The sequence below is a fragment of the Chelonoidis abingdonii genome, chromosome 14 (assembly GCF_003597395.2).
Source record: "Chelonoidis abingdonii isolate Lonesome George chromosome 14, CheloAbing_2.0, whole genome shotgun sequence".
Lineage (NCBI taxonomy): Eukaryota > Metazoa > Chordata > Testudines > Testudinidae > Chelonoidis > Chelonoidis abingdonii.
This window is the reverse complement of record NC_133782.1, coordinates 5,342,379-5,355,628: the sequence shown is the minus strand read 5'-3', so window position 1 is coordinate 5,355,628 and position 13,250 is coordinate 5,342,379. Positions and strand designations below refer to the sequence as shown.

The window sequence follows — 13,250 nt, the reverse complement described above, 5'->3', positions numbered from 1 at the left end:
CAAATCAGAGGCTTACTTCCTTTTGCTGTAGGCTAATTTGTCACCATAACTCTTCACAGACAAATGGCCAGCTTCCAGAATTTGTAAATGCTAAGCCAAGTTCATTCCTGGTGTTGACTTTGGTGGCCTTCTTTATCTGACCAGCTGAGCAAGCGAATGTTGTGCAAAACATTCCTTCTGTCTAACTGGTGAAGGTGCTTGTTGAAAAACCAAAGAGACATGATAAGGTCTGAGAAACTGGGATAAGATTCGTGACCAGACATGATGGAAGCAGTTTTATTTACCCACTGGACAAGGAAGCATTCTTCAACTGGACACTATCCATCATTATTAGTTTAAAAACAGGATCCTGGAATATGAGTAGATGTCAAATGAAAAGGATAAATTGGAGACAGCAGCACTGCAGGCAAATGTGCAGACTGATTTGTGGTTTTCCCCAACACACACACTACTTGAGAAACCTTGTCAGGGTCATTCCTTGGGAAACCAGGTGATAATACAGGCAAATCTCAAGAAAGCATGGCCAAGTTTGCATCTGTCTAGGTGAGAAGGTAGAAGAAACTTTCAAAGGAAGAGGGAAGAATGTTGCTTAAAAGATACAGCAGAAAACTTCCTAGAAGTGAGATATCCATAATGCTGTGGGAAAATCTCATGAGGGAAGAGCTAGAAGCTCCATCTCTTGAACATTTAAAACTAAACCAAGGAAAACATTAGGTTATACAGAACAATCCTGGACGAGCAGGGCATTGATGTATTAGGTATTGCTCATTTCTGTATCCTGTGAGTCTTTGTTATGATTCATGGCTAAGACCTTGTGAAATAGACAGGTTACATAGCCACAAATCATGATCACATTTAAATATCACTTTCCTAACATAAGAAAAATCTCGGCAACTTTGGATGAGATGTTCCTTGCAGATCTTAGTAAGGGACAATGTTTGTGCACAAAGTTGTTATTGATCTTGCTGGAAGTTAAGCGTCGGCAGATCATGAAGCAATCTTGCATGGCTTCTGTATCTAGAAAGAGCGAGTGCTAGGGAGTTAACGATATGTTCCATTTGAAAGCCCTTGTCAGAAGTGACAGAGCAGCAAACCACTTATCAGTTTAGTACAAAGGCAGGGAAGTATGAGAAATAAACAGCTCCAAGAACAAACACCCTATAAACATCACAGATGGCAGAAATGGTTTATTTGGTGCAATTGTCTATCTGTTTGGTGGGTGTGAACGAGACTGCAAGGAAGTGGCAGTTTTGAGAGTCTTCATAGGGATTCAGGGCTTCTTCCAGTCACCCTCATGCCTAGTGCTTGAACCCTGCACAAAGATGTTGGGTACTTACTGCTGATTCACAGTGCTGAGACATTATATCCAACTAGGATGTAAGTGAGGTTGGAGCATCTCTAGAGACAGAGGGAAGCAGGAGCTGGGACAGAAAGGAAGCTGTAAGGAAACCCTAGGAATAATCAAGCTTAGGGAGGAAACTGAGGTTTGTATCACCATTGTGGAGGGGTTAAGGATGGAATAAATACAGCGTGTATATACACTATTTTCAGAGTTACATTTACTTACATTCTACCGCCTCAGAACAAACATCTTGACCCACTAGCCAGATCCAAATATCTATGAAAATACAAACATGAGCAAGCCATGAAAATTCCATGAAACAATTCCATGGACCTCTGGGGCAATTTGGCTACTGTTCCCTTGTCTAGTGTTCATGGTCTTGTATTCAGTGAAGATGGAAAGGGTCATTATTGGTCAAAATATCCTGCCTCAGCTTTTCGACACCCCCTAATCAGGAAAAACATCAGTGTGTTTTTTTTAAATTCATCATGTAAAAGTTCAAAAGGGTTGAGGCTCCCCTGTCTTGTTATAGGTGCTTTTTGCCTCTGAAAAATTTGCATCTGCAATCTTGGATCCACATAGTGAACTTCAGGAGCAAAATGGTGGCCACCATTATGAAAATATGCCCTAGTATGTTTGTGTTTCAGGTTGATGTTTTTCTGCCTACACTGTCAGTGAGAGATGGATGAATAATGTTCCTGGTTGTCCTCGTAACACTCCTTTCAATCCAGTCGATATATATTTAGTACCTGCCAGGGCACAGGTTTGGTGCTGAGTAGGACTCGCACAATCTCCTCTGCCTTCTCCTTTTCCTTTATGTGACTGGTCAAAACTAGAATGGATTGTTCCCCCAAATTTTCATACATTTCAGTTTACATTAGGCATGAATTGCTCTATTAGCAAGCAGAGAGAATTAACATCATTTGCTCACATTTCCCTAAGACACAAAAAAGAAATAGCACTTTGCTTCAGTTAAACACAAGCTGCTTAATGGAAAAGGAGTGTGACGACATCCATGTCTAATAGGACATGAGACTTTCCATTGACATTTTTGATATTCAGTCTTATTTATTATTTCCATCACTGTATCACCTGGAAATCCCAACCACGGAGCAGAAATCCACTGTGCTAAGAACTCTACAGACAAGTCACAACTCACAATACTGGCAGGGTGTGGGTTGTATGTCTGTTTTTAATGACCCTTTTAAAATTGCAAGAGTCTTAAAGCCAAGAAGAAGTAAAAAGTCCATTAAGAAATGGAAGCAAGGGAGTGAAGATGTCCTGGAAGAGGTCATGTGTGTGGTACAAGCCGGAGCTGGTCAGAAAAATGGGTGCACTTGGGGTTGGAGGGATTCCACTGAAAATTTCAGCTTTATTTTTTCCAAAAACCTAGAAGCCAAAATATTTTCAATTTTCAGATGCCAAAAACTGAATTTTTTGGAACAAAAACTGAAACATTTTTAGTTTTTCACAAAAAAAAAATCGATACATGATCAAGAAAGCAAACACTTTCTGTGAAATTTTTTGTTTAGTCTAAAACCCCACTTTTCACTGAAAAAATGCTTTCAGGGAATCTTGTATCCAGCTTTAGCACAAACTGAGACTGTAAGGTGCCTAAGCTGGAGGGATCTATGTATAAAAGCTTCCCATGTACTTTTTCTTGGGAGCACATGACATGTGCCCCTTCGCCAACCAGTTTAGCCAGTTCACTCCTCCTGTCCCCTGTACACAGACCCTCCGCACCCCATATTGGACCTCAGGTTTCCCTGGAGGACCCCACAGGATTTCATGAGAGCTGGACCAAAACACTGCATCTGCATTCTGCACCTTTAAACTGCAGAGTGTTAAGATCTTGGGTTTGGGGTTGGCCATTTATCAAAACCGGGGTTTTGGGGATGTGGATTTTGAAACCCCTTCTCCAGCTCCCTAGAGTTCAAGGCTATTCAGATCCAGGGCTGGGGTTCAGGAATACCTGGGTGTCATAAAACATTCCTACACATATTTTTTACTGGGAGAAGTGTTAGAACTTCCTAGGCAGTTCTTACGCAAGGGTGGGGGAAAGGGTTCCATTTCAGCAGGGGAAGAATACATCTTCCAGGGGCCTAAAAAAACAAATCACAAATAAATCACCTGTGCAGCCATTTCAACCCAGCACTTAGCTTGGCCGAGGCAGTAAGTGCCTTGTAGAGTTAGCCAAGGCATGGCACAGAACCCAGGTGGGACCTCTCTCCAGCCTGTTACTCAGCAGTGCGGGTGAAATGTGGCCAGCTGTACGATATCACAGCCACAGCGCAGTAAACAAGCATCAAATTGCATACTTCCATTCTTTCCTCTGTTAGCCCAAAGAGCGGAGTTGTGTGAAATGACTGTAGCCATTTGCATACCATGCAGTTCTGCAGGCGCTTCTCCTGAATGTTACTGAGACCAAATTTCATCGACAGTCTGACTTTGTGGGGGAACTCCATGGGGCAGAAACCACTCCCCACAACCTGCAGGCTGCCGTCAGTCACTGCTTTTAGAATATTGGAATATTGGCTGCAGCCCCGAGCACATTAGGACACATCCAATGGCCCTGGCTTCCCTCACCTCCATTCTCCTCTTCTGAGCCAAACCACTTGGGGCATTTGCAATCCACAACTGTACTACATGCAGGCGATCTGCAGGGGCAACAGATGAGTGCAGGGAAGGGGGGAAGAATACTCGTGTGCCCCATTTGAAATGACGGTCCCGGAGTTACAGTGTTCTCTTTCCTTCTAACTTCGGAAGCTCACCCAACACTTGTCCCCATTCCCATTTCTGTCACTTGAGGGTTCCTGTCCCGGCACCCTCTGCTCAGTCATGCTCAGTGTTTAATATGTCGGTAGATGTAGGTCTTCATTTGCAGACTGGTCATGCAATGAAGGCTCCAGTCTGCACTGGATGAGATGCTCAGCCGAATGACCCCTGGGAAAGCCCCAGGAAGCACAGCCCTTCCCAGTGCAGGGACTGCTCTTGGCATGCTACGGTCTATACCCCTCTCCGCACTCGCTCAGGGTGGAAAGGGGAAGGGATCACAGCTCTAGCCCTATCTCCTCCCTGGACCCACTGGAGTGGATTAGGCCCAGGAGAGGCACAGGAGGACCAATCGCTATGCTCTGCAAATGCAGACATGTCTTGAGCCTGAGGCTTGAACGAGGCGAGTGGGGAAGGATGCAGAAGGCCTTGCCTGATTGGCTATCTGTAAGCATCATGCCCAACTCTGGTGCTAAACAGATGGTCCTGAATAATAATACTAAAACCAACATAAATGGATCAGAAAGGCAAAGATTAGCTGAACACTGATCCTTTTGCAACATGGTACAGCAGCTGCAGCATGGCCCCCATGTCTCCACACTCTCCAGGGTCAGCCCCTCCCTGTCCAGGGGGTTTTGTCATGGTCTCCTCCTTCCATCCACCAACTTCTCTGCTGTAAGAGCGCTGAAAGGCTGCCTGCTCAAAACAGCAAGTCTTGGCCTTTGTCTCAAAGATCCAGACTCATCTGAATGGCTGTGATATTCAGGGCCAGGTTCTGCAACCCTTCCTTCTGCTGAGCAGCACGTACTCACAGGAGTCCCATTGGGATTACTCACAACAGTAAGGACTTCTCAGCATGAATGAGAGATGCAGAATCAGGCCCAGAATAACGAAAATATAATCCTGCAACCCTTTATTTTACTTCAATAAACATTTCCCATCTTCATGTGCTCAGACCAGTATAAAATAACACCAGCATTTTCAAGCTCCAAATTCAAGCCCAGACCGTGAACCCCGTCACATTACTGAGCAGTTAGTCACCTGAGTGACTCCATTCCCAATAGAAATGGGGTCACAATCCAGCCCTAAATAAGCAGTGACCTGAGTCAAAAGTGACACATTGGTTCTATCAACAGAGGGTGATGTCCCCTCCTGATGCAAATTTTTATTTTATTTTACAGGACATGATTTGCTCTGGATTCATGGGGAAAGGTGGTTTAAATCATGGAAGAAAATGAGAGTTTTTACTTCTTTGAGTTTTTCTACATACAGAACCATCAAAACCATTGATACATTAAATATTAAAGACCAGAAACATGTCACTAAGCCCCAGGCAATGGACCCCGGTGGGGACAACATCTGCTCATTGCTCTACCTCCCCCTCCCGCATAAAAGTCTTTCTGCTATAGAAAATCCATCCAATGTATTGAGAGCCGGACATTCATCTGCAGTTAGAGATGCTGCCCTCGTCTCTGGAACATTGTGTTGCATTCTATTTTTATGCTGTTTTTAAAAATAGTGACGCTCGGAACTTTTAAGATTTGTATCCTGCAGAGATATGAGGCCGCCAAGCACTTCATTTTCCTTTTGCATAGAACCAAAGGAAGGGATTAGACTCCCTCTCCAGTCTAAATCCAAACCCTAACATGGCACAGGAGCTGCGGGGTGAAATGGGGGTGTCCATAGTACCCCAGAGACCTTCACAGACTGCAGCTCATTATTTCCAAATCCTTGCTCTTCCTGCTGACAGCCAGTGCAGCACCTTACACAATTTGCAGAGTCCACCTTTTGAAATATATTTTACCCTTCTGTTCTATTCTCTGGATTAACTCTGCTTCCTTTAGGAGGCACCAGAGGGTTATTTAATATGAACTGTGGCTGAAAACCTTCATCATCCCTGAGGAACCATGGGGCGGGGGGGACCCCTTAGCTAAAATGCAAAGGAAATAACTTGGAGAAGTGCAAGAGTTTCCGACATGGTCTCTATCACCCAGGGCATCAGTTCACTTCCACTTGCAGTCTAAGGTTACGCCCCCACCCTCTGCTCACTCCCCACTGTCAGGAAGAATAGCGAGGGGAGGGGGGTTGGTGAGATGTGTGCATTGCCTACCTGACAATAACATACATGACCGAGCAGTTGCCCACCAGCCCCACTATGCACACGATGGAGTAGACGACCACAATGGTGATCTTGATGCTCAGTGGCAGGAAGCTGTCCCCTGTGCCGTTGTTAAACCAGTTACTGGGAAAACTCAGGTTCAGCATTGAGGAGTCGTTCAGCAGTTTCCTCAGATCAGGGTCTTCCAAAATATGAGCAGGGAAGAGAGGATCCATCCTGAACCTAGCCACCTCGTGGCAAAGATCTGGGGCACCAAACAGCAATAATGAAAATGGGATTAATAACAATCAGTAATTGTCTAGACCAGCAATCATCATACATTGGGGGCAAACCCTTAGGGAAAGAGATTTTGTCAAACAAGCAGAGACCTACCTCTGCAACATAGGCACAGTAATCTTATTTGTGTTTCTGTGTCACACACACAAATATAGAGATACAACACACAAACACATTGCACTCATTTGAGGGTACTGTATGACCTTATCTACTGTAGCATCAGTCCCTTTGCATGCGTACACACACACACACACACACTGTATTGCCCTGCCTGGTGTTTTGCTGCAGAACTGATTAGATGAACACCTCTGTATTCTGGCAGGTGAGATGACATACAGAAAATACATCATTGTTGTTTGCAATGCCCATTTTCAGCTGCTGTCTGTCATCTCCATTCATTGCTATGGGAGCCCCAAGCTGCCCTTGCATGCAGTCATATGGTAACAGAAATAATTCAGCTGAAATCTTGGACTAGGTAAAGTTAAATAAGCATGCTCGCACCTTACCTCAATGCACACACTTCCTTTCCCTTCTGTTAGGAAACTAGATCTTCCCCCCCTTTTGGCTTCAGCAATGCTCTGGTCCATCAATTAAATCCAGATGAGAAAAGAGAAACAAAGCAAATGCAGGAGAGCTCTGCCAGCCTTCTGTCTCCCTGACTGTGAGATGCTGCTGCGGCTTTAGCAGGCATTTGAACGTGGGGCTCACAGAGAAGGAAGATATTTCTACAGGGGGAACATCTCACACCCATGCACACGTTTCTAAGCTCGGGGAGGTAAGGAGAGGTGTGAGCTGAGCAGAGCGGATCTGCTAAACAAAGCTGCTCCAGGGCTGTCTGCAGTTCTAGGTTTCCCGGTGCGGAGGGACTGGCTTGCAGTTCCAGTCTAGTTCAGATGGACTATGATTTCTCCCAATGTGTAAAACATCTGAGGGTTTTTTTCCTCCCCCTTCATTCCCATGTATAACTGTCCACCCCAGTCTGAAAGCCTGCTAGTGGGTCCAGCTAGGCTCTGCTTACATCACCTCTCTACCAGTTGCAGAGTGAAGCAAACTTGGAGGTCGCAGTCTCCTGTTGGCCAGTCATGCTGCCACTGCACTGCAATCCACCCTCCTTACCCCTCCCTTTGCAGAGTGTCAATGCATCTCTCCACCAGCGAACCACAAACCAGAGCTGGAGCTCAGCGCCAGACAAAGCCACACAATGTACTTGTATGGGGACAGCCACCTTAAAGAAATACAGGCAGACACCGAGGGAGAGCGGGAGACCAAAGCGGACCCAAAAACGAAGATTTTGCCAAGAAAAAGCTTATATAACATATCAGACCAATGGAAATGTCTCCGTACTTCTTTCTTTTAAATTCAAATGGAACCTGGGTTATTTTTTCTTTTTAAAAAATTAACATTCCCCTGCAATATTTCCTTGTAATTCAAACATAATGCCCTGTGCTCGTGCCCAAGAACTGGAAGCAGCATAACAAGGGGGAAGTACAGTGCACTGGGGGTTTTTTCTGCGGTTTTTTTGGGGGGGGAAGGGGGTGGTTATTATTTTTATTTCGGTTCAGGTTTTTGTAACACAGCCCAGGACATTTGGGACCAGATTGACAATAGCACCTGTTTGCACATGACTAACCAGCTGGGGTTGCCTCAGGCAATCCCCAAAATGCACAAAAGTACCCTCTAAAAAATCTGTTCCTAGCATGACACTGTCCTTTTGAAAACAACCAAAGCATAGGTGCAAGTGGTCAGCTGATGCTTGTAAATTTGGCATTTCGATGCTGCACAACAACTGAGAGCACCATCTTACCACCTGACTTCAGTGGGAGATACCGCAGCTGGAGTTGGGCAAGCTGCAGGGGCTTGCCACTCAGCTCTATGGGCAGTATTGGGGTCTTGGGGGTGGGCAGGGTGGTATGGGCCCTCACATAGGAGGTATGAGGAGCAGGAGAGCAGGAGTCTACTACTGACTTTGGTCAGTTACCATCCTCTCCCCTCCTTTGTTTGTCTTCTGCATGATGTTTGGCGCAGGTGCTGTCTCTCACAATGCGTTTGCAGTCCCTGCCCTATGGGGCTCTGATCTCCTGGGGCCCCAAAGGATACTAGAGTATAAATAAAAATGATTTAGGACTTAATAGCAACTCCTAGACTCACTTGTCTCTGGACTCAAAAGCAGACATCAAAAGGGATGGCTCAAACCAGAGTGTAACACATCTGGGCGTGTTTTCAGCATTTTTTTTTTGTCAGTGCATTAAAAGATGTGTGAGATAAATAATGGGCTAGCCATTGCTTTAATTGTTAATGGATTGATTTTCCAAACCTACAGGAAGGACAGCAATAAATCAGTGCAAGAAGCAAGAAGAGCGACAGGAGGCAGGACGTTCAGAAAAGAACACTTGTGAATTCTGCCCAGCTCTTTTCTGCTGGTTCCCAATCTGATTAATGTTTTTAAGTTGTCAGATATTCATTTTATGTTAATTTATGCAGCAAATACAGTGTGTTAAAGCTGTTTGTTTTGTTGCAGTTGCTTTGATTTTTTGAACTGAGACTGGAAGCTATGCAGGGGGCTGAGTAAAGGGGGTTGTGTGATCTCCACCCTGCAGTTGGTTGCCTGGAGCTGGGAGCAAATGATTCTTTGTAGATTTGTTTGAAGGCTTGAGTTAAAGTAACTTGAATCTATCAAGGAACACACACACACACACACGCCCATTCACATGGCCCCTTCAGCCTGCATACCCACCCTGTCTTCCATAATAAACCCAAAAGGACTTTTTTTTTTTTAAGAAGGGAGGGCTAGCTCAGTGGTTTGAGCATTGGCCTACTAAACCCAGGATTGTGAGCTCAATCTTTGAGGAGGCCATTTAAGGATCTGGGGCAAAATCTGTTTAGAGATTGGTCCTGCTTTGAGCAGCAGGGAGTTGGACTAAATGATCTCCTGAGGTCCCTTCCAACCCTGGTATTCTGTTTCCTTCAGCCCTGATTCTGCAAGTTGTTCCATGTGAATAGAACATGGAACCCTATTTAAATCAGTGGGCTCCCCACAAGTGCAAAAATCTAGCCACACAAAATGGGTCACAGGATCTGGGCTTTAGCTCTCACCATGGCTAGTGGGGGAGCCTGGGAGGCAAGGAAGGCAGCTCTAAGACAGGGGTATTTGTCACCTTTCCTGCTGTGTGAACATCCTCAGCCTACATTCACTGAGCTGAGGGTTGAAGTTCACAATCGCACCAAGCCTCAAACCAAAGGTCCAGTTTGAACAGGCCAGAAGGTCAGTGCCAACATTTGGCACATTTTTAGTTACACACCAGTGGGATCAATATTACTTCTGTAGGGAACGTCAACGGGCAACAAAAACCTTTGCCCTCTGTGAAAAACACTAACGGTGGATATAGATTAGAGAGATGATGAGGTCCTGTGAATAGGCCACTGGACTGAGTCAGGAAAACTCGATTCTGTTCCCATCTCTGCCACTGACCTGCTGTATGATCTTGGGTATGTCACTTACTGTCTCTGCAACTCAATTTCCCTCCCTGCCTTACCTGTTTACACTGTAAACTCTTTGGGACAGGGATTGTCAGTTACTACACATATTGTATATCTATTGTATGCATGGGACCTAGACCAATGGCTCCTATATTTTTTTCTGGGGGGAGAGGGAGGATTCCAGGAGCCATGTTTCATTAAAATAATAGAATATTTACCTTACCTTTAACTAAAATGGTAATAGACAGCTATAGAAATGTCCAATGTCAACCTACAGTGTTTGACGCTCACTATTTATAATTATCTCTAATTAAAAACAGACAGCAGAACCAAGTTGTCTGCAAGATGAAATCATTTTATGGGTTATGCTTGTACATGAATAAATGCTGATATTTGTGTTAAAGTCCAGTGCACATGTACAGAATTCCTTACAAACACAGCATTGAGTGCCCATTGCAACACTCATTGAAATTAATGGAAGACAACTACTACCCACTTCAATCTGATCCAACATCAGCATTGGATCAGACCTGGCATGACATAGAAACTCTGATAATATGCAGAAGAGTTTGTTGTATAATTTTAGTGCCAAATCCATATTATCTGAAAGTCTGGCTGTTACTTTAACAAATATTTTGGACCCTGATAAAAATAATGTGCTTGAACTAACTTTTTTGGATGTGTTTTGACTTGCTTTGTAAAGTCTCAGATGTTTGCATCATAAAGCATGCTAGAAAAATCACATTTAGGGTAGGATTACATATTCTCTTCTACAGAAGTTCTTGAAAAGGTGTGTAAGTCTGTTATTAGCACCTTTTGGCAGACATGCTTACAATGCTGCTATATGGTTGTGAGACATGGACAACATATTGCTGCCACATTAGGAAGTTTGATCAGTTTTATATACACCATCTTCGGTCTGGTTGGACATTCAAATGGAGGAACAAGATTCCCAGTATTGAAATCCGTGCTCATTGTCTGGTGTCAGGCATTCAGAGTATGTTCGTGAACGCTCAGCTGTGTTGGTCTGGATGTGTGGCTCACCTAAGACCACCCCAGGCCATATTTTAGGTCAGCTAAAGCAAGACATCCATTCTCATCAGGGTCAGTACAAACAATAGAAAGGAACGCTGAAGTCAAACTTGAAAGCTTGTCAGGTTGACCCTAGCAGTTGGGAAGTAACAGCCAACACTGACCAAGGCGGTGGTAGATTGGTCATGTTGCCATTAATCATGTAACGCAATGGTTTAACAGCTTGGCTTAACCATGTGAAGCAATAGTTTAACAGTGCATTAACAGCTCATGGAAAAAACTTGAACATCGCAAGCAAGGCTACAACAGCCTGCAAAGGTCATGGACAGTGTTGACTGTCCCACATGTAACCATTTTGCTGGTTCTCACATTGGTCTGACCTCTCATATACGTGTTCACCTCTAGTATTTGCTGAATCCTTGTACGTCGACATCATTGTGGGATTCCGTCGTCATGATGTAAGCTCTTATAGAGCACTCACCACCGTACTATCTGAATGCCTTCCAGTCATGCCGTAAGCAATGTCACTACACATCTGTCACATGTTGTTTGTTCTCTCCTCCTGTCCCCAGAGGGAGAAGCATGTGTGGTGGAGTATCTTCTTTGGGTAGGCTTGTTGGGGGAGAGGTATATTAATGTTCCCGTTGCTCTGTGTTTATGTTAGAGGAAGCAGGACAAAGAAATGTGCCTGGCGCTTGGAGCAGGAAGCTGTAATTTATGTGTGTCAAGTACTGGTTTTCTACCCACAAAAGCTTATGCACAAATAAATCTGTTAGTCTTTAAGGTGGCACTGGACTCCTGGAAGGTATGAGAGGTCGTTAGCTCTTAGGGGAGTTCATTCCACAGTCTCAGGTCATGCCCAGAGAAGGTTCTGTGTCCTGAACAGACAAGTTTTACTCTTCTCTTTGAGAGTTCCATTGTGTCAAGGATGCACACTGTCAACCACAGTCTTCAGAGCTTTAGATTAGCTTTTAAATATCCTGGGCCCAGCTACAGAGTACTTTGAAGATAAGGACTGAGACCTTGAACTTGCTGTGAAATTCTATAGGAAGTCAGAGCAGAGAGCAAGAGACAGGTCTGATGCGCTCGCAGTAGCCTGTATAAAGCTTTAATCCTAGGTAAATAGTATCACTGAATGAGTACAGGTTTGTATCATCAGGTCCTTAATTTTACAGTGTGTCTGTATCAGACCTATCTCAAAATCACAGGAGTTTCAGTGCATGATCAAAAAACATCATACTGCCATCCGGGTTCAAAGTTTAGCCACACAAACACTACTCAGACGGAAAAAAAATTATAAGTTTGTAGCTAATCAATCAAAATTTGCTGCCAATAACTAAAGTATCTGGCAGGTGTAGAAATTGATTTTTAAATCATAGGCAGTATTCCAAAATACAGCAGGTGTTTGTTACTTTTGCAGAAAACAGCTCCAACCCCCTGCAATTTACAATGGCAGCAACCTGTAACTTTGTCTTTTTGACCTTGCTTTTGGGAGGTAAAGATGTCTGTGTGTCGTGCTGTTTTGCCATATTTTGCACAGTTTGCTGAACTGTTAATCAAGGCAACCAGGAACAGAGAATTAATCTTACAGGGTGTGAAATCATTTTGCACACGGAGATATAAGTGAGTAATCTAGCAAGAGAAGAAAGCTTATTGGGAATGCAAAGTACATCTGATCGGTTTAAAGGAAAGGTCAGAAAATGCAACTGTCTCTCTTGGATGATGGGTACCTGCAGTGTGTGTGCAGGTTGCAAATTAGCAACATCTTGCACTGCCTGCTATTGAGGGTGGATGATATTTAATCATTTGTCATTAATCATTGCATATTATGCATCCAGCAACTGGCAAATGTTTACATTCATAAAAATATAGACACACAAAAAAATCACTTGTATTGCCACTGCCCACACACAAATTCCGCAGAAGCTCCCAATTACTGTTGAAGTCCTGCTTCCACTGAAATCAACACCAAAAGCCCCATTCATTTTAATGAGCACAAAATTGAGGTCCTTATCCCAGAAGTAAAAAATTGCTGCATATTCTTATCATTCCAAAATCATTTATAGTTCAGTGAAATTAGGTTCATAGTAAACAATAATTCTAATAGTCTCTATTTGTGATGGTTCATCAATTATTTGTATTACCAGAGCATCTAGGAGGCCTAGTCATAGAGCAGGGCCCCATTGTGCCAGGTGCTGTACAAACACAGAACAAAAGACAGCCCCAGTCCCA

At 43.9% G+C, this 13,250-nt stretch overlaps 1 protein-coding gene across 1 annotated transcript in view; it reads right to left on the bottom strand.

Moving 5' to 3' along the window:
* Nucleotides 1-7,604, bottom strand: part of OPRL1 (opioid related nociceptin receptor 1) — a 34,263-nt gene extending 26,659 nt beyond the window's left edge. The window contains exons 1-2 of the mRNA XM_032766434.1: nt 7,016-7,604; nt 6,225-6,477 (exon numbers count right to left, since the gene is read on the bottom strand). Of these exons, the coding sequence (XP_032622325.1) occupies nt 6,225-6,448 (224 nt within the window). The 5' untranslated portion in view covers nt 6,449-6,477; nt 7,016-7,604. The remainder of the gene's footprint in view (nt 1-6,224; nt 6,478-7,015) is intronic.
* Nucleotides 7,605-13,250: the final 5,646 nt, after the last annotated feature.